This window comes from Miscanthus floridulus, chromosome 19, assembly GCF_019320115.1.
Source record: "Miscanthus floridulus cultivar M001 chromosome 19, ASM1932011v1, whole genome shotgun sequence".
Lineage (NCBI taxonomy): Eukaryota > Viridiplantae > Streptophyta > Magnoliopsida > Poales > Poaceae > Miscanthus > Miscanthus floridulus.
In genome coordinates, this window is record NC_089598.1 from 86940109 (window position 1) to 86959720 (window position 19612).

The window sequence follows — 19612 nt, forward strand, 5'->3', positions numbered from 1 at the left end:
CGGTAAAGGAGAGGGGAGGTGCACTGCTGCTCACCCCAAGTCGCAACTGACCTCCGCCGCTCGACGCCGGACGAGTGGCCAGGAGCGACTTGACTCCTGTGTGACTCCTGCAGTCCGGCTGCTGTGCATGATGCAAGTCGACTCCAACCTAGCACCAGGTATTGTCTTTGTCCTCAGACCTGAAGATTTGAGAAAAGTCAAGCTAATACAATGAAATTTGCTCTTGCTAACAGGTAATCAAATTTGCTCACTGTCCACTATGAATGCTTATTAATTTATTGTTGAGTATTTACAATCTTCTTTTGGCAGCGTGCATTGATATTAGAAGTCATATTCTTCATGTATTGACCATACAAATCTACAGAAATTAATCACCAACATAAATAAATTCGTAATTGTTGCCTTGCTTAAAGAAAATTCATATTAGAGTTCATTCAAATAAAATTCAGAAATAAGCTAATTTGACGAGTTTGATGGTGAACTCAGTGTCCAACTAGAGAAAAACGATGTCATGTTAATGCAACCTGCTTGCTCTGCTTGGTAAGGCATTTGAAACCATCTAAAGCAATGTGCTGATGCCGACAACAATGTGCAACCATTTAAAACAATGATCTTTTAGCTATTATATAATTTTGGCCCTGGTATATAGTTTCAGCAGCCCTTTTCTTCTCATATGCTTGCTAAATTGAGTGATTCAGTTATTGCATATGTTTCTTTACACTGCCACTCGACATAGGGCTCCTATTTGAACTTAACAGAAATGTGTTAACCTTGTAGCTGCAAACTTTCACTGTTTTTCTTAGGAGTTAACTATCAGCGCGTGGCACGGCCGGTGGTGGCACCGAGCCGGCGCTGGCTCTGTACAAGCGCCCAAGGTGTGCTCCTAGCTTGCTGCTGTGCACTCTCCCCTTCGTATACTCTGAGCTGTGAGTTTTCCTACTGGTAAGATGTGCCCTCTGTGATTTGCTATGAAATAGTGGAAGGGGAACCGATGCTAGAAGAATATTGGTGAACTTATACTGATGTGTAGAGGTCATGTGCTTATGAGTTAGTACTACTTGTCAATGGTGGCGTGCTTGCTTAAATGGGCAGGGTTAGGGTGGGAAAATAAATCACCTTCTTACAGTTGAGAGTTCGGCCGCAGTCACAAGTGGTGGCCGCTGCTGCATCAGCGTGCTTAGCCTTGCTCAGTCCACACTTCTAGCTTCCCATCAGCTTGCTCTTCTTCGCCCTCTTCTGGCTTCCCCCATCAGTGCTACATCCATGTTGCCTATTGATTGTTGGGGTGGCACCTGGTGTGTGGATTTTGCTTTTGGGAGTCATTTATACTACTACTACTCTTCATCCCTCCAAATAGATATTTACTTTATACTTCCCCTCTTTCACCCCACACCGGGCTTGCAGCCTTCTACATTGTTTCGTTCGCCCCAGCAGTATATGTTTCACCGTCGGATGACTGATGACGTGATGAGGTATGGCTAGAGAAAAAAAACGAACCTTTTCCTTCAGTACAACATGTCGTCCTCAGTGTGCGCCTAGATGTCTTTACCATTTTTGATGCGCTGCTGATCTGGTTTGCTGTCGCTGACGAATTCAGTATTGTTTTAGACAGGTTTAGATCTGATTAGTCTTATATGTTTCAAATGCACGGTGCTAATTTTTGTTTCGTTAATCTCACACTGCCTAGTAGCATAATGCTGCGGTTTTATTTAGTATCTTGAGCTCTCCACTAACTCCAGTACTCCAGTTCATAATTTGATATAGATTAATGAGAAGAAGCTGGTTCCATTTCAATGGACATCACGGAAGACATGATCCAGTAAGAAAGAAAATGCTAGCTATAAAAATACTATGTGCGATAAGTGTAACTTACTTTAGTACTCCATTATATGGCTGTCAAAAGCATTACTTAACATTTTCATATGCAAAATACACAGTGCCCCAAGCAGAAACCTGGAAGTGTACATTGTGGATACTATGTATGTTCTACGATGAGTAACACCCGTGCCTACAGGAGATACCCCTTAAGGGTAAGTTTGAACCTCTTCACCCGTAATATAAAAACTTCGCACATGATATGAAATACTAAACCGAAACTTGTTCTCTTATAGTGGAAAGAAGAGAAAGAAATGAAAAGAGACTCATACAAAGATGACCAACTTTTAGAGCTCGTCGGCGACCTTTGCAACTTCATATTGGACCAGATTGTACACGTTAAAGGCACCTACCATGACTGAGATTCCGACTTAGATAGAAATCCTCAGTACCAACACTTTCGTGAGACTGAAAGGCTAGCTTTAGGCCGTTGATAACAATGTGTACGGAATTTGACATTGGTCTTACCTTGTGGGACGGTTTGGACTTATGTAACGAATTAGACTTATGAATTATGTCTATTTAATGATAAATTGTATATATTATTATGAATTGGACTTGTAATGGTAGTTTATATAATGTTTTTGTGCTTGTGGTCATATTTGAATTATATATATATATATATATATATATATATATATATATATATATATATATATATATATATATATGTATATATATATGTGTGTGTTCTGGTCGAATTTAAATTATAAATTTGATTTTTTTGCGGAAAAATATACTATAGGGGCGGCTGGTACTAAAACCGCCCCTACAAATCGAATTTGTAGAAGCGGTCTAGGAACCGCCCCTACAAATGCATGATTTGTAGAGACGGTTTGGTAGGAGCGGCTTCCCAAACCGCCCCTACAAACCCTCTAAAACCACCCCTACAAACCCTGTGTGACGTAGTGTTAGTGCCTGATCTTTTATAATGACAGCCGGTGCATTTTATATACTCCCGGGAGTAGTTACTCCCATAATCAATAAATCACATTGTATATGTGTACGTACTCATTTATCAATTTGAGTATGTTGACATACTAATATTAAGATACTCCATATCTTTACTATGTGAATTTTTTTTCAAAAGAGCACATATATTTTAATATATTATATAATACTACGATAGTAGCATATAAAATAAGTATAACTATATACTCTAAGTATACATACACACTTGTCATACATAGTACCCTAGATGGTCTAGTATGATTGATATACTCTATCTACATACACTTCGTCGGGCCATATACGTCATAAATCTAGAGATATACATATGGGAGTAACTGCTCCCTGGAGTAGAAAATAATTTCCATATATATATATATATATATATATATATATATATATATATATATATATATATATATATATATATATATATATATATATATATATATATATATATAACACTATTGTAGACCTCCTGACGAATCAAGAGCTCACGATCACAGGATTCTTCTGCCCAAAAGTTGTCATCTTAAAGCATTGTGATTACAGCGTGCCCTGCATTACCATGCACTGGTTATACATTCATTCATTTAGGCGTGTAGGAGAGGAGCCAACGCAAGCCGTGCAAGTACTCTTTCTCAAAAGGTTGCAGCTAGGCAGACAGGGGTCGCAACTTGCACACTTTGCAAATGGGCCGGATTATTAGTGGCAGCTTTTGGGAAGTTTTGTTCTTCTTTTGACTGGTCCTACCAAACTATTGTACGTACACATGATGATCGTCTTAATTCTTATTTTACTTGCATTGACCTAAATGTATATATAGCTTGTTGCTGTGGGATACATGTGCGATAATTATGCAAGCTAAAGGTAAGAAGCTAGAACAAGAAGAATTTGCTGCGGCTATATATACCGGCCCTATATGGTAAGGAATAAGAGAAAGAGAGTTAAGTGAATGATGTTCTCTGTCTCTTTGAGGCAACAAGTTTGCTCATTACAATCTGTACTCCACAATCTGAGGCAGGTAGCCTAAGCTGTGAAGGAAAGTCGTGCATATCTATTTATACTTGTACTCATCCCTTTACACAAAAAGTCGATCGACAAGATCACAAACGAACAGTGGTTTGGGTACAACAATAATTAGGGTACCAAAGTAAACCAAGTCTGCCAATGCAAATCAAGCCTCTACCGTCCAACTTGTACTGTCGATTAATTGACATGAGGTAGTGAATAGTGATCACCACAAGTAGCTAGACCAAATCTCTTGATGAACAACGTACATCAATTAATTATAAAAAATGACCCTGAAATGACCGCACGTATTAGTGACTCTGAGAGATGCCGGCTTATCGCCATAAACTTTTAAATTGCTATCTGAGCAATCTAGCTAGCTATCCCTTATCTCAATTACATGATGTCAGAAAAGGTTAAAAAATTGCTCTATATCGTACCTTAAACCCAGGACTAGCTAGCTAGCTTAGCTAGCTTCAGGTGATCGTGTGAATATATCGAATTGAAGCCCAAATACTATTTGCCTTCCATTATTACCATAATATATTCATGACATCTCAAATCCAATTACGCCATCAGCAGCACTACACTTCATTGTTCGCAGAGCAACTACCTGTTCAGACCTTGCAGTGTTCACAGCAACGGCTAAGCTATAGCTGGAGAAGTCTGAAGAAGAAAGAATCTGCAGTCAGGTCACACCGTGTGCTACATACGGTGCACCCAAGCTTGACCGTCAGAAGAGCAGTCTATTCGTCGTCTCGTCTCGTCCCGACGTGCACAACACGTAGCCCGCTCGATGAGCCGATCGATCCCGGCCGTCGGACGCCGCCGCAGAGGTGATTCCGGGCATCCTGGCCTCCCGCTGTGCGCCCACCTTCCGCTATAAATTGGGGGAGGACCCGGCTGCCCCAGCACATAAGCAAGCAGCAGCAGTTTCCTAGTGAGCTTACTGCTAGCTAGTGCCTGACAACTGTCGTCTGTGCTCTGAGAAGCTTAGCGTCTACAGCCGTCAGGCAAGAAGAAGAAGAAGCTTCGGGTGATCGATCGCCGGAATGGGAGCCAGCCTGTGTTGCTTCGGGTCAGGAGGCGGGTACTGCGCCGACGACGAGCCGGGGCACGAGCAGCCGCGGCGGTCGTCCAGGAAGGTGCGGCCGAGCGACGAGGACGGGCTGTGGTACGTCAGCGAGCGCGACGTCGACATGAAGGCGTCGGAGTTCATCGCCAGGTTCCATGCCACCGCCTCGACCTAGGTTCGTGGAGGCCTGGTGTTCCATGCACGCCGATCACCATGCATGTGAAAGCTTTGGTCTATATCTGGGTCTCTATCGGGCTGATGTCTCCTATTCTAGCTAATATAATCTCTAGTCTCTAGCTAGTGCTTCTCTGCTTCCCCGGTTGATGATGGCTAGTTGGTGTTGGTTACTACTCTACTTGGTTCATTCTCCATTAATTAGTACGTGCTTGATATAATTAAGCCCCATGCATGTCAATAGATCGATCTACGCTCAAATATCCGTAACTATGTATGTAAGGATGTGTACATCTGTTCCTCCTAAATAAGGGCAATGTTGGATGAGCTTATGGATGTATATATAAGGAGTTGGTTTTCAAAATGAAATGCTTAGCTAGTTTTTTCTTTCTTTTTTTGCGAATTGGAGAGAGCTTTATTTGTTGAAAATTAAGGAACGTCGTCATTATATACGAGACTGCTCACCCAGTCCCAGACTGAATAAAAGAAGTACACTTTGACTCTCACAACGCTAACTCGTGCGCAAATTTATTCTGCTCTCTCCCAACTTTGCCGAAGGAAATGCTTCCCTAGTTTTCTGCTTTATTTTATTTTTGTCATTTTTTTCTCCTAAATAAGGGGATACTTAATTATACAGTGATGGCCTGTGAGTGTTATTACGATCTGAGAGAAACAAGGGATGATATGGCCTGAACAAGAAATTGGCAATCTTATATGAAGAGATGGACTGTTGATTGGTATACCAGGCTAGCTACCAGCTTCCACCTGTATCTGTTTTTTGTCCTCATCAGGAATGCTAGCTTATAGCTACTTGTTCTGATTAACAAAAAACTACAGTCTCCTAGTCTTCAACAGTTTAACTTGTATATATGATGGATAAATCAATTAACTATATTCAGTTTTAATTTGCAGATAGCATCATCTATAACTTCATCATTAAAACCTAGATCGATCACAACATGACGTTTGTTTTTAACTGAACTAATTTTTAATTTGCAGAGCCACTAAAACCAAGATCGATCACAACATGATGTTTGTTTAACTGAACTAATAAAAATTTTTGATTCCATAATAGAATCTAAGGCCACCAATTACCATCAGTGAACAAAATAAAACGGTTTCTTAATTGGCTATCCAATAACTCGAGATGAAAAAATAAAATATGTTTGCAGGGAAACTAGAAATCAACTTGTGTGCAAACATATGTCTATGAGTTTCAATCCAGTGGTGTATTCATCTTCCAGCCTTCCACATAATATTTAGGATACAGTGGAAGGACAAAAATTGGAATTTAATTAGACAGGAATCTTAGTTTAACATAGTGACCAAAAACAACATCTAGTTGATCAGTAATAACTTATTTAACAATTTTTATATTATTCTTCCAAGTGAGACTCGCAAAGATGTTCTGCTTCTCATTATTTCTAGAGATTCGTCGCTTTGGATCATTAATTTCCTTTCCTACTATTAAATTTGGTTTGCAATTAATTTTGCAAAATATTTATGCAACTTTTCTGTTTCCGTTCATTGAAATATTTTATTTATATCTGAATAGCTTCTGAAGAAAACGGACCAAAAGTGATCATTTCTCAAAGCTCAGATAATATATATCACATGACTAAACTATTTTCTAATTACGATTGGCTTGATATTTCCACAAAAATGAAATGAAAATGCTTGTCCATTGACTGTTCTTTTCATAGTAATTTTGAAATTAATATCTGTGCTGCATTACAGAAAACAATTTCGCCCACAAATGAAGTGGCATTTTGGTTGTCGATAGTATAGTCTTTTCAATCGAGTGAACATATTCTACAGCTATATACCTCCACGCCGTTTAAAACTCTTATAGCCGCAAAATCGGCCATTGAAGAATTTATAAATGTGAAGATATGGCTATTTTCTCCGACAAAAGTTTGATAAGGAACACATTTGTCCCGTGAACTTGTCCCTGTTTCATGCATTGATGCATAGTGGTATCTCATAGCCCAGAACCGTGTTCCAGCCTAGCAATGTAACCTAACCATGTCCGGATGTCCTTGGCTCCCTGCCGATCACGGTGTCACGTTAGATGACCAATCAATCTTTGCATTAGTCACCTCTCGTGCACGCTGCCATGACATTTCCTCCATGCCATCACAATGCAAGTTGGCAATCAGATTCTGAATTCTGATGAGCACAATTTTTTTGATGTGTAGTTTGATGTGTTGCCTCAATTTATCTCATTCTGCATGCATATGTTAGACTGCTATCTAAATTCATCACAATATATACAAATCAGACTTGACATATTTTAATTAATTTCACTTAAACTGCAATTTTTTTACACCTGAACCAACACACATAATAATATAACATGGTCGACAAGGATCACCAGCATCCAAACTCTTAAGAACATGTGATGCGAGTTCCCGGCAAAAGGTTCGATCCAACTTAGGGATCACAAGAATTTGTCTTTGAGCTCTCATCCTTTCTTTCCGTTAACGTTCGAAATTCCCCCTCTATATAGCCATCATCACTTTAGGGGTATCAAGCTTCTCGAGAGAAAAACTTTAGGGGTATCAAATCCTCACAGGGCAAATGTCCTCCTGTTAGATAAGAACGAGCCAATGATTTGTGACAATTCATTGGACCTCTTGTTGGAAAATGATCCCAAAAAGATCATCACTGTGCCGAATCAACTGTCCTGGGGATCACTTTATTCTCCAGTGCGGTGCAATTACACATTACTGTGTCTTTGACGGTCAATCCACAGATTATATGAACAGAATCTGAATATGCCCAAGAGATGGTGGAGATGTCGTTCTGAGAAAGTAAAAAATTCCCAAGGCATACACCCAAACACTTTCACTTTGTGTGCTCCCCACTGCCTGACTCTTCTACTCCCCAGCTACAGTTGCCAAGGGCGACAAAGAGATGACGAGCGTTGCCGGCGGCGATTCCGCTAGTCTCCTCCCCCTTCGGCGGCCGGAGAGGCATCGGAGTGGGAGGAGGACCGGGGAACCGCCGTGTGGATGCATATAGTATAGGTAGGTGTTTGTCTAGATCTAGGGTTCGCTTGCCGGCGGTGGTCGTTGGTGGAGCAAGGGTTAGTCGGGGGGAGCGTTCCTTTGCGGCTTGTCTTTCGAGGCGAAGGTGGCGGCGTCGCGGGGAATAATACTCCAACTTCTCCTCGCCCCGATGGTGCTTTACTCTGGTGACACTGGCGAGTTCGGGAGCCTTTGTACAGGAGTCCGGCCCGGAGCTTTGTCGTCTTGCAGGTGATGTTGATCCTGTCCTTTTTCTTCAAGGATGCGGGGTGTGCTGCGGGTGTTGCGGATGGTGTCTGGCTGGATCTGGCTCGTTCTTCCCTCGGCGGCGGTGGTTGTCGATGGAGAGCTCAGATCCAGGAGTTGGAGGGCTTGGGGCGTGGCCCCGGTCGATGGGCGACCGCCGACGGCTTCTTCAACTTCGACTCCTACCAAAGCCTTTGTGCGATGGGGTTTCTCCAGCTCACGGTGAGGCTCGTCTTCTTCTTCTTCGACGGTGATGGCCGGCGACGAGGAGGTCGACTGTGGCTGGTTCACGAAGGATCCAGGGGCATCGGTGTAAATTTTCTCGTTGTTAGGGTCTTTTGTGAAGTTTGGCTGGCACAGCTGCCTTTGTATCCTCTACGTACGTTTCTGTATTCGTACAACTTGGTGTATGTTTTCCTTACCTAATACAGATGCGTATTATAAAAAAAAACACTTTCACTTTCAACTGTACAAATTGTGAGACATCTACAAGATTTCGTGTATACGATTGTATGCAGATACTATAATGTATATATGCAGATATACCATATATAATTCATGATCAGATCAAGCGAAATTTGTGCAAAACAGTTATGAATCACTGAATCCATTTTTTTTTTGTAGTTCTGAAAAGCAAAAATATATTAAGCAGATGTCTAGAGTACACTTCAAGGAGAATATCACAATATATGTCTCCATAGTTCATATTTAAAATGGACACTTTATGAAAGTCTAAGCTTCAAACAGCTTCGGCGACTTCTTTTTTGTTTTTCTATTGTTGAAGGAACAAATGGTGATAGAGAATTAGGTCACCACTTTAGACAACATTGGATGGAGGAGAACCATCTTCAGACTGTGTTGTACAGCTAAGAGAGTTGCTGCAAGAGCCTTTTCTGTACTTGGGGAGTACCAGTTTCCTCTGAAAAAGTACACCAGGTTTCTGGAGGATTAACCATTGTTAATGCTATAGTCTTGCTGGAACAATCCTTAATTTTTACTAACTTAGTTGTTCTGGTAGTTATCAAGTACGATTTAACAAACCTTTTCACCTAATAAAGGTTCTGTTTTTGAATAATTATTTAAGCACCCTGAAGCTAATAAACTATCCTTCTTGATTTTGACATCATAGGCATTATCTTATTGTTCAGTGAACCAAACTTAAGAACCTAATTCTCACCTAGTTCAGATAGCTCCTCGGTGGCACAATCTTTACTCCAAATCTTCAACTTAATGCTGCCATATGGCAAGTGACAGGAACTTCACTGTTGGTTCTAAACAAGATTTATGCAGATCTTACCAAGCTGCAAACCAAAGAATCTGAAGAAAGTAGAAGGAAAAGAAAAGGCGAGCTGTTCTGTGAGGCAACTATCAGAACTAGTAGGTTTCATCAGACCTGCGCAGCCGCGCTCATCTGAAAAGAGTGTAATTCCATCACCTTAGTGAAAAAAATAGAGGACAAAGCTTGCATTGGGTCAAGAACCACTTCCATATTGAAGCCACACGAGAGATTTTGCTTTGAACCAGCAAAAAAGCTGTGCTAAGCATCGATTCCCTGCACAAAACTAGCTCTCAAGTACCATGTGCTCTTATCCTCAGAACATCTGGGTCTTATTTTCCATTCTGCTTCTTAAACAGAATTCAGCATGTATGTACAACTGATAAGTAACCAACTTAACATTAGCAGGTGCAGAATGTGGACATGGCAAGAAATGAGATTAAAAATCTACCGGTGTGCATCAAGTAATCTGCCAACATTATAAATAAATATACTGATGCTTCAAACTTTCAGTGGCCCAATATTCCTTAGACTACCATACTTTGAGTTCTATATTCTCAGACTAATAGAGACTAACATCCACATGAAAATAACTAACCAAGAACTGACCTGTCACAAGTGGAGTTGGCAAGCAAAATATTGAGACTAACTCCTAGCCTCCTACTAGCTGGACACAATTGTGACATGCCAGACAGTTGTTTCGATGACTCTGAAGGTGCAGCAGTCGCCTTCTTTTAGGTTGTTTTCGCTGCAAAACCTTTTCAAGCCTGGTCCACTTAAGTAGCCATAGTTGATGGCGTTTTTGAAGCATACAGACCAAGATCTTGTGTTGCCCACCGATGTTTTCAGTGTGATTTCACATGCTTCCAAAACACCAACCGAAGAGCAAAAGGACCCTTTCAAACTCTGCATTATTACCACAGTTTGCATAAATGCTTCAGATAGGGGGATGGCAACTTTTGCGAATAACAGAGTTTGCAAGTACCACTAATCGAATATGATGAAGAGTAGGAGTTATGATGTAGAGCATGGACTTTTGGTGTTTTTGTGTATTGTAAAAACACATTTTCCTAGCTTGAAACAAGTGTAAGATGGTAGTGGTTTTGTTGCCTTTTCTGAAAACAATAATTCTTAGTCCGAATTCAAGGGTTTCAATGAACTACCTGAACCAGTCCGTTTTGGCTAAGGTCAAGAACTATGTATTTTAAGTGTGTTTTTCATTTTTAGATCAGAATGAGGTAAATATATTGCAATGGGTCCAAACTATTAATTCAGGTCACTATAATCATTTATGCCAAGGTATTGCACAAACACTTTCCTGAATAAGGTATTCTAAAAAATCAGAATGAACTAAATTACTGTGTGTCGATGTGGCATGCGGTTTAAAACAGAAATTGAAATTTGCATGTTTATTTGTTAAACTGAGAAAATCCTCAGTACAAAGACCTGAATTGCAAAATTCAGTGGAGCAAGGAGGCTGATTTGCACTGGTTTAATTTCTCATTCGTTGACAAGTATGTTTATCAGAAAATTAAACTAAACACAGTTGCAGGAATCATAAGTGATCACAAATAGGCGCGTAAGATCAAAGCCAGTAACCCGCTTTGTGAGTGAATGACAAGGCATGGTGCAGACAAGTTTCTTCTGCGATACAGCCTTCTTAGCAGAAATTGGGGAAAGCTTTGGTTTTCCGTGATATACATCCACACGGGTACTCTCATTCCTGGTCTTCTTTTTCTTCTTGACAGGTGAAACACCAAGCTCTTTATCACCTGCACAATCAATATAATGTCACATTACCATAAGTGACAGTTCATAACTAAAGCCACTCAAGACTTGTACACTGTGCTGACTCACCTTGTTGGGGCACGGTGCTTGGACCTATCTGTTATGACCGGCGCCCATTATACAAGGCGTAGGCCCATTACTGGCCAGGGGCAGCTGGCCAGGGGGCCTAAAAGCTCATAATTATTTTATTTATTCCTATTATTATTAGAGAGATTATTATTAAAGAGAAGTATAAATACTTGTAAAGACTTTGAGATTGAATTAAGCAAAAACAGAGTTGTTTCCGGCTTCCTGAAGGGAGCCGGGATTTCCTAACCCTAGCTGCCTCCTGCTGTTGTCGCGCATGAACAGTACCGTCGCTACTGTAGCACCGCGAGAGTTCTAGGGCTGCAGTAGCAGCCGCCGCGCTCTCGCCGCCACAGCGCCCCGTCGGCGTTGAGAGTACAGACCACGTCCTCTCATCTTCCACCCCTATAACCTACGCAGTAATGCCGGTAGGGCATCAAGTCCTATCAACCTGGTATCAGAGACCTTGCCGATCATGGCCTTCTCCGCTGCCTCCACTCCGCTGCCTCCACGTCCACGCCTTCACCGGCGATCTCCGCCGCGCCGCTCTCCACCACAGCGCCTCCCGCAATTTCAGGTGTGGTGGTGACCCCGTCGCTGCCGCTGGGATCGGTGGCTGCCCCGGCCCTGGTATTCTCGCCGGAGCAGACGACGGCGGCAATCGTGGACCTCAGCCACTGCATGCGGGAGGTCTAGGAAACGCTGCGGGCGCTCCTCCAGGGACAGCTGACCGTCACGCCGCCGCTGCCCACACAGCCACCACCACCCCCTCCGCCGCCGTCATCAGCCGCATCCTACCCGGCCATCTCGTACCCCTACGGGATGCCCAGCGCGGCACTGCCCTCGCCGCCGGCCACCGTATCGCTGCCGTCGATATATGTTCCGATTCAACAGATTCGTTTTCCACCGTCGCCGTCGCAGATTCCGGCCTGGGCGCTCAGTTCCACGACAGAGCCAATCTACTCCACGACAACACCGCGGGCGTCCATACCGCCGGCGCTGACGACGGGCGCTGTCGTCGCTCACGGTGGGCCGTTCGCAGCAGGCACCCTCTATGGAGGTGTCGATGGCACGCTCCTCCATGGCAGCAACCTCCTACCGCACTCCATTGCCTCTCCAACCATCGACAGCTTCCCTGCATGTGCTAATCAAGGCGGCGAGCAGGGGGCTGATCATGGGCGCCACCCCCCGAAGTTCTACAAGCTGGAGTTCTCGACGTACGATGGCTCCGAGGACCCCCTGAACTGGCTCAATCACTGTGAGCAGTTTTTCAGGGGCCAGCGCACACCGGCCTCCGACCGCACCTGGCTGGCTTCCTACCATCTCAAGAGGACAGCGCAGACATGGTACTACGCCCTCGAGCAAGACGAGGGCATGCCTCCTTGGGATCGCTTTGTGGAGTTGTGCTGTCTCCGCTTCGGGCCGCCTGTCCGTGGTACCAGATTGGCCGAGCTGGGGCGGCTACCTTTCCACTCCACCGTCCAGGAGTTCTCTGACCGCTTCCAGGAGGTGTTGTGCCATGCGCGTGACATCTCCACAAAGCAGAAGGCCGAACTCTACGTTGGCGGCCTCCCGGAGCACATTCGGGTAGATGTGGAGATGCGGGATCCACCCAACCTTCAGACCGCCATGTATTTGGCCCGGGCATTCGAGCGTCGCGCGGTGGACATGCCTCCAGCGCCTCTCTAGCAGGGCGCCCGACCTCCTCAGCGGCCTGCTTTTCCCCCGCGCGTGCCAGGAGTGGGTGCTCCTCCACCTGGAGCCCCTGTCCCCCTAGTGGGCGGACCAGCAGCGGCGAACGGGGCACCCCCGGTGCGTTAGTTCTGCCGCCTCACGCCGGCCGAGCAACTGGAGCGGCGTCGATAAGGGCTTTGCTTCAACTGTGATGAGCCCTACGTCCACGACCATGTGTGCCCACGACTCTTCTACCTCAAGTCGGACGACTACATCGACGACAGGCTGGGGGATGCCGCGGCGATGGATAACGTTGCCAACCTCGAGGCTTTGGGCGTCGAGGAGCCTGCAGCCGCTAATGCTCTCGTGGTCTCTCTACACGCACTTGCAGGGATCCGCACAGACAATACGATGCTACTTCCGGTGATGGTTAAAGGGGAGCGGCTGTTGGCGCTCCTCGACACCGGCTCCACGCACAACTTCCTCCATAGCGCGATGATGCGCCGCCTAGGGCTCGCCCTGACGGGCGGTGAGCAGCTCCGTGTCACCGTGGCCAACGGCGACCGGCTACCTTGCAAGGGCATTGCTCGCCACGTGCCCATCCACATCGGCTCGAAGTCTTTTTCCATCACGTGCGTCGGATTGGACTTGGGCTGCTTCGACTTCATCCTCGGCGTCGACTACCTACGGACCTTGGGTCCCATCTTGTGGGATTTCGAGGCCATGACACTGTCCTTCTGGCGCGAGGGTAGACGCGTCCTTTGGCAGGGCGTGCGCAGCCACGACGCGATGGTCCCACAGCAGCACCTCGCTGCACTCTCCGTCGACGCCCAGCAGCCGCTGATGGACTTGCTGCTGCTGCAGTAGAGCGCCGTCGTTGACGAGCCCATAGGGCTCCCACCGGTGCGCCCGTACGACCACCGCATCCACCTGCTGCCCGACACCGCTCCGGTCGCGGTGCGCCTGTACCGCTACCCCTAGCTACAGAAGGACGAGCTGGAATGACAGTGTGCAGCCAGGCTCGTCCAGGGCATCATCTGGCCGAGCACCTCTCCGTTCTCTGCACCCGTCTTGCTGGTACGAAAGGCAGACAAGTCTTGGCACTTTTGCATCGACTACCGCGCCCTCAATGCCAAGACTTCCAAGGACAAGTTCCCAATTCCGGTGGTGGATGAGCTGCTTGACGAGCTCCATGGCGCTCGCTTCTTCACCAAGCTCGATCTGCGCTCCGGGTATCATTAGGTGCGGATGCATCCCGACGACGTCGACAAGACTGCCTTCCGCACGCATCACGGCCACTACGAGTTCCTGGTGATGCCGTTTGGGCTCTCCAACGCCCCAGCAACTTTCCAGGCCTTGATGAACAATGTGCTCCGACCCTACCTACGGAGGTTCGTGCTGGTATTTTTCGACGATATTTTGATATACAGCTCTTCGTGGGCTGAGCACCTGCAACACGTCAACATCGTCCTCAATGCGCTGCGTGCACATCATCTTCACCTGAAGCGCTCCAAGTGCTCATTTGGGGCGACATCGGTGGCCTATCTAGGCCATGTGATCTCCGAGGGTGGCGTCACCATGGACGCCGACAAGGTCGTCGCTGTTGTGGCATGGCCGACGCCACGCTCCGCCCGGGGCCTCCACGGTTTCTTGGGCCTCGCGGGCTACTACCGGAAGTTCATTCGGGACTTCGGCCTCATCGCAGCACCGCTCACGCGTCTCTTACGGCGAGACGCATTTGCATGGGACGACGACACAGCAGCAGCATTCGAAGGCGCTCAAGAGCGCCTTGACCACAGGGCCCGTTCTCCAGATGCCAAACTTCGCCACGACCTTTGTCATCGACTATGACGCGTCGGGTGTGGGGTTCGGCGCTGTCCTACATCAGGGCGCGGGACCCGTCGCCTACTTCAGCAAGCCCTTTGTGGCCCGGCACTTGAAGCTGGCAGCGTATGAGAGGGAGCTGATCGGCCTAGTGCAGGCAGTGCGCCATTGGCGTCCATACTTGTGGGGGTGCCATTTTATGGTTCGTACTGACCACTACAGTCTCAAATTTTTGCTTGATCAGCGCCTATCCACCGTTCCGCAGCACCAATGGATCAGCAAGCTCTTCAGCTTCGACTTCTCTGTGGAGTACCGCCCGGGGCGTCTCAACACCGTGGAGGACGCTCTGTCTCGCCGGGATGCAGAGGAGGGGGCCACGACCACCATGGAGGGGGCGACTGTGGCTGTTCATGCCCTATTCGGGCCAACCTTCGCCCTCCTGGATGACATCAGGCGGGCAACAGCGACCGCGCCCAATGGCCAGCAGCTCCGGGCCGGCGAGCTCTCGGAGCCGTGGCACCTCGACGACAGGCTCCTTCTCCATGGGTCCCGCATCTTTGTACCGGACCATGGGGACCTGCGCCACCAGGTGCTCCTCCTGGCGCACTCGGCTGGCCACGAGGGAGTCCAGAAGACCCTCCATCGCCTCCGCGCTGATTTCTACATTCCACGGGATCGCGTGTTGGTTCAAGATTGGGTGCGTTCTTGCACCACCTGCCAGAAGAACAAGACGGAGACGTTGCAACCGGCGGGGATGCTGTAGCCCCTCGAGGTGTCGTCCCAAGTGTGGGTCGACATCTCGATGGACTTCATCGAAGGGCTGCCCAAGGTCAGTGGCAAGTCCGTCATTCTCACCGTGGTGGATCGCTTCTCCAAGTACGCACACTTCATCGCGCTCGGCCACCCCTACACCGCCACGACCGTCGCCCGGTTCTTCTTCGACGGCATTGTCTGCCTTCATGGGTTCCCGCTGTCCATTGTCAGTGACCGGGATCCCGTGTTTATCGGGCACGTGTGGCGGGATCTCTTCTGGATGGCCGGCGTTAAACTCCGCATGAGTACGGCATTCCACCCGCAGACGGATGGCCAATCTGAGGTGGTCAACAAGGTCATCGCCATGTACTTGCGCTGTGTGACGTGCGATCGCCCGCGTGGATGGGTGGACTGGCTCTCGTGGGCGGAGTATTGCTATAATACCTCCTTCCACACCGCCCTGCGCGCCACTCCCTTCGAGGTCGTCTACGGTCGGCCTCCTCCGCCAATGTTGCCCTACACACCAGGGACGACGCGCACGGAAGCTACTGATGCTCTTCTACGATCCCGGGATGAGGTCCTGGCAGAGGTTCGCCAACGTCTTTTGCAGGCCCAGCAGCTGTCCAAGAGGTATTATGATGCAGGACATCACGATGTGGAGTTCCAAGTGGGTGATTGGGTCTAGCTGCGGTTGCTGCACCGCACGGCGCAGTCCCTCGAGCCGGGCGCCAAAGGCAAGCTCGGTCCCCGCTACGCAGGGCCCTTCCGTGTCCTGGAACGCATCGGCCGGGTGGCGTACCGTCTGCAGCTGCCGGAGGGTGCTCGTTTACATGATGTCTTCCATGTGGGCTTGCTCAAGCGCCACAAAGGGGACTCGCCAGCAGCGCTGGGCGTCCTTGAGCCGACCCTGGACGGTCGGCTGCTGCCAGCTCCTGCCAAGGCGCTCTGGGCTCAGCAACGCCGGGGTGCCTGGCACGTACTCATTCAGTGGCGCGGCTTCTCCGAGGAGGATGCAACATGGGAGTCTGTCGACGAGTTCCGCATCCTCTACCCCGACTTCCAGCTCGAGGACGAGCTGTTTACGCAAGCGGGGAGAGATGTTATGACCGGCGCCCATTATACAAGGCGTAGGCCCATTACTGGCTAGGGGCAGCCGGCCAGGGGGGGGCCTAGGGGCTTAAAAGCCCATAGTTATTTTATTTATTCCTATTATTATTAGAGAGATTATTATTAGAGAGAAGTATAAATACTTATAAAGACTTTGAGATTGGATTAAGCAGAAACATAGTTGTTTCCGGCTTCCTGAAGGGAGACGGGATTTCCTAACCCTAGCCGCCTCCGGCTGTTGTCGCGTGTGAACAGTGCCGTCGCTACTGTTGCACCGCGAGAGTTCTAGGGCTGCAGCAGCAGCCGCCGCGCTCTCGCCGCCACGGCCCCTCGCCGGCGTCGAGAGTACAGACTACGTCCTCCCCTCTTCCATCCCTATAACCTACGCAGTAACGCCGGTAGGGCATCAAGTCCTATCACTATCAAGTCATCAGTCATGTCTGCAGCTGCTGCTCCATACTCCTTTGAGTACCCGTTCTGCAGGAACGCCTCAACTGTGAACACCATGTTATCTTCATACCGGAACAGAAGGATGTTCCTTTCAGAGAGATTGTGAGTGGTTAGAAACTGCGCCCAGCCATCTCCAAGTAGCACCCCCGACTGACCGCGGTCTAGTTCAACATGCCAGAGCTTGCCGAGAGGGCTGAAAACCATGGCCTTCTGCGTGCTTGAACAACTTCCAGTCAGGTGTTCTTGCACGAATTTGTCATGAATTTTCTGAAAGAATGGGCAAACAAAAGAAACAGTGGCCAATGTGGCACAAATAGCTACTCCCTCCGTTCCTTAATATAAGCCATATAGTTTTTAGCACCAATATTAACGCACGGTTTGGGGAAGGATGTGAGACCGAGGAAAAAAAGGAAAATCAGGCCATCTTCTCTCTCCCAATCAGATTGCTTCCTAAATCTAAGGGATTGGTTGGGGCATGTGCTATGTACGGTGGAAATGTTTCCAAACTAATCGGCGTGGGAGCTGATACATACCTATATTTTGGATTTTTTTAGAAATCTATATGGCTTATATTAAGGAACGGAGGGAGTACATTAGAACGGTGAATGTTGTTTTTATCTTTAATGGCATATGCCCCCATGTGTATCAACATTAGATACGTACACATGGAGATGCATGTGGTCTCAATGGCAAATTTTCCAGGTTCCATTAGAACATTATAAACTACACATGTGGTAGCATGCTAGTTGGTGTATGTATTTAGTGAATAGAGATTAGAGAGGTGCGTGAGAGCTTGGTCACCATCTTTTCCAGGTCTTCCGTGTGAAGCACTCTCATGAACCGGGGCCTGTTCTTGCCTGCTGTCACACCTGTGCAGCCATGCGAAAGAATCGTTGAAACAATCAGCAAGAGTTTGCCGATTTGAATATATATAAGCATGTCCGGTGATGTTCACCAGCGTGAGGCGTGCAGAACCGCGCGAGGCAGCCGGCCGCGTCGAACGCCCTAACCGTGGCCACCCCGCGCCGCTCCAAGCCTGAACACCACGCTCCACCCGGCGCCGATCCCGTGCGCGGCTGCGAACTCGGCCCAGGCACCGCCGAGCTGCCACGACGACCCCCCGCCACCTCCATCCGCACGGCGCAGCTCCGCGCGCCAGACCTTACCGAGCGGGCTCACCAGCAGCACCACCACCGCCCTGCCATCCCCCATGGCCATGCCCTCCTCGCCGCCGAGCTGCGCCGCGAACTGGCCCAGGATGCGCTGCATGGATCAGGCACGCAGCAACTTAGTAGCGGCAATGTAGCACGATGCGTGTGAAAGAAACGAGGAGCCACCTCGTGAAGGTGTAGCGGCTCATTACCAGGTGATGGAGGGAGGACGGCGACAGCAGCGCCGCCGCGTACTTGCGCCGCGCGCGGTGGACGGAGGACGACATGCTCGCTCGGACGGCTCGGTGGACCGTGGAGGCGTGGACCGTGGACGGATACGATGCGGCGTGAGTGCGCGCAGGCTGCAGGAAGAAAAGGAGACGGGCGGCGACGCTTGGAGTCCCCGAGGCGGCGAGGCCCCGACGAGGGCACCGAGGCTACAGATTCATTCATAAAACAACCCGAATCTCATATCGGAATGCCGGAGCAAGAGGACGCGGAGAGCTGCTAGCACAGTGGCACAACACAGGTAACCTCTTTTCTCTGCTCCTTGTTGATCGGATAAATATACAATAGTTTTTCTTCCGTTGCAACGCACGGACATGTTTTACTAATATATTAAAAATATTAATATTTATGTTACATAATTAGTATCATTGGAAAGATATTTGAATCTAGTTTTTTAATAAATTTATTTAGAGATACAAATATTACACGTATTTTCTATAAATCGAGTTAAATTTATGGCACGCACACCAACGATGACAGTTATTTAGGGACTGAGGGAGTACTCGCCAAATTATCTAAACACTTCATATATTTCCTAATGCATAGTTTCTTGAAAATAATTTTTTGTCTAATCGTGTCTTCTCTATATGATTTACCTATCACATCTCTTTGTATCAGTTCCAAGCAAATAAGAATATGTTTTTTATGCGGCTCAGATATGCTAAAACAACACAAACATTAACGGGCTAAAATGCCAATGCGAATGCACAATAGCTCACCATCTTGGATTGTACGCTCTATGTTATAATGCTTTTTCAGCCCTGTTTATTTCCTTTGGCAAAACTTTTGCCCAACACTTTTAACCCATGTTTTGGAAAAATAGATCTAAACAGGTGGAGCAAAAAAGAGCAAATCCAGAAATGCTAAACATTTGCCA

At 47.4% G+C, this 19612-nt stretch overlaps 1 protein-coding gene across 1 annotated transcript; it reads right to left on the reverse strand.

Annotated features, from left to right (window-relative positions):
* Positions 1–17221: 17221 nt before the first annotated feature.
* LOC136526315 (putative B3 domain-containing protein Os06g0632500) lies at positions 17222–18734 on the reverse strand. Its single transcript, XM_066519018.1, has 4 exons — positions 18660–18734; positions 18307–18559; positions 18098–18165; positions 17222–17563 (listed from the first exon to the last, which is right to left on the reverse strand). Exons 1-4 carry the CDS (start codon positions 18732–18734, stop codon positions 17222–17224), a joined length of 738 nt encoding a protein of 245 aa, XP_066375115.1.
* Positions 18735–19612: the final 878 nt, after the last annotated feature.

Bases quoted from the DNA above. Each gene is read 5' to 3' on its own strand.
- LOC136526315 (XM_066519018.1), bottom strand. From the start codon at position 18,734: ATGTCGTCCTCCGTCCACCGCGCGCGGCGCAAGTACGCGGCGGCGCTG. The intron at 18,560-18,659 runs GTAATGAGCCGC...TGATCCATGCAG, and splicing joins CGTCCTCCCTCCATCACCTG to CGCATCCTGGGCCAGTTCGC. The intron at 18,166-18,306 runs GTTAGGGCGTTC...ATGGCTGCACAG, and splicing joins AGCGGCGCGGGGTGGCCACG to GTGTGACAGCAGGCAAGAAC.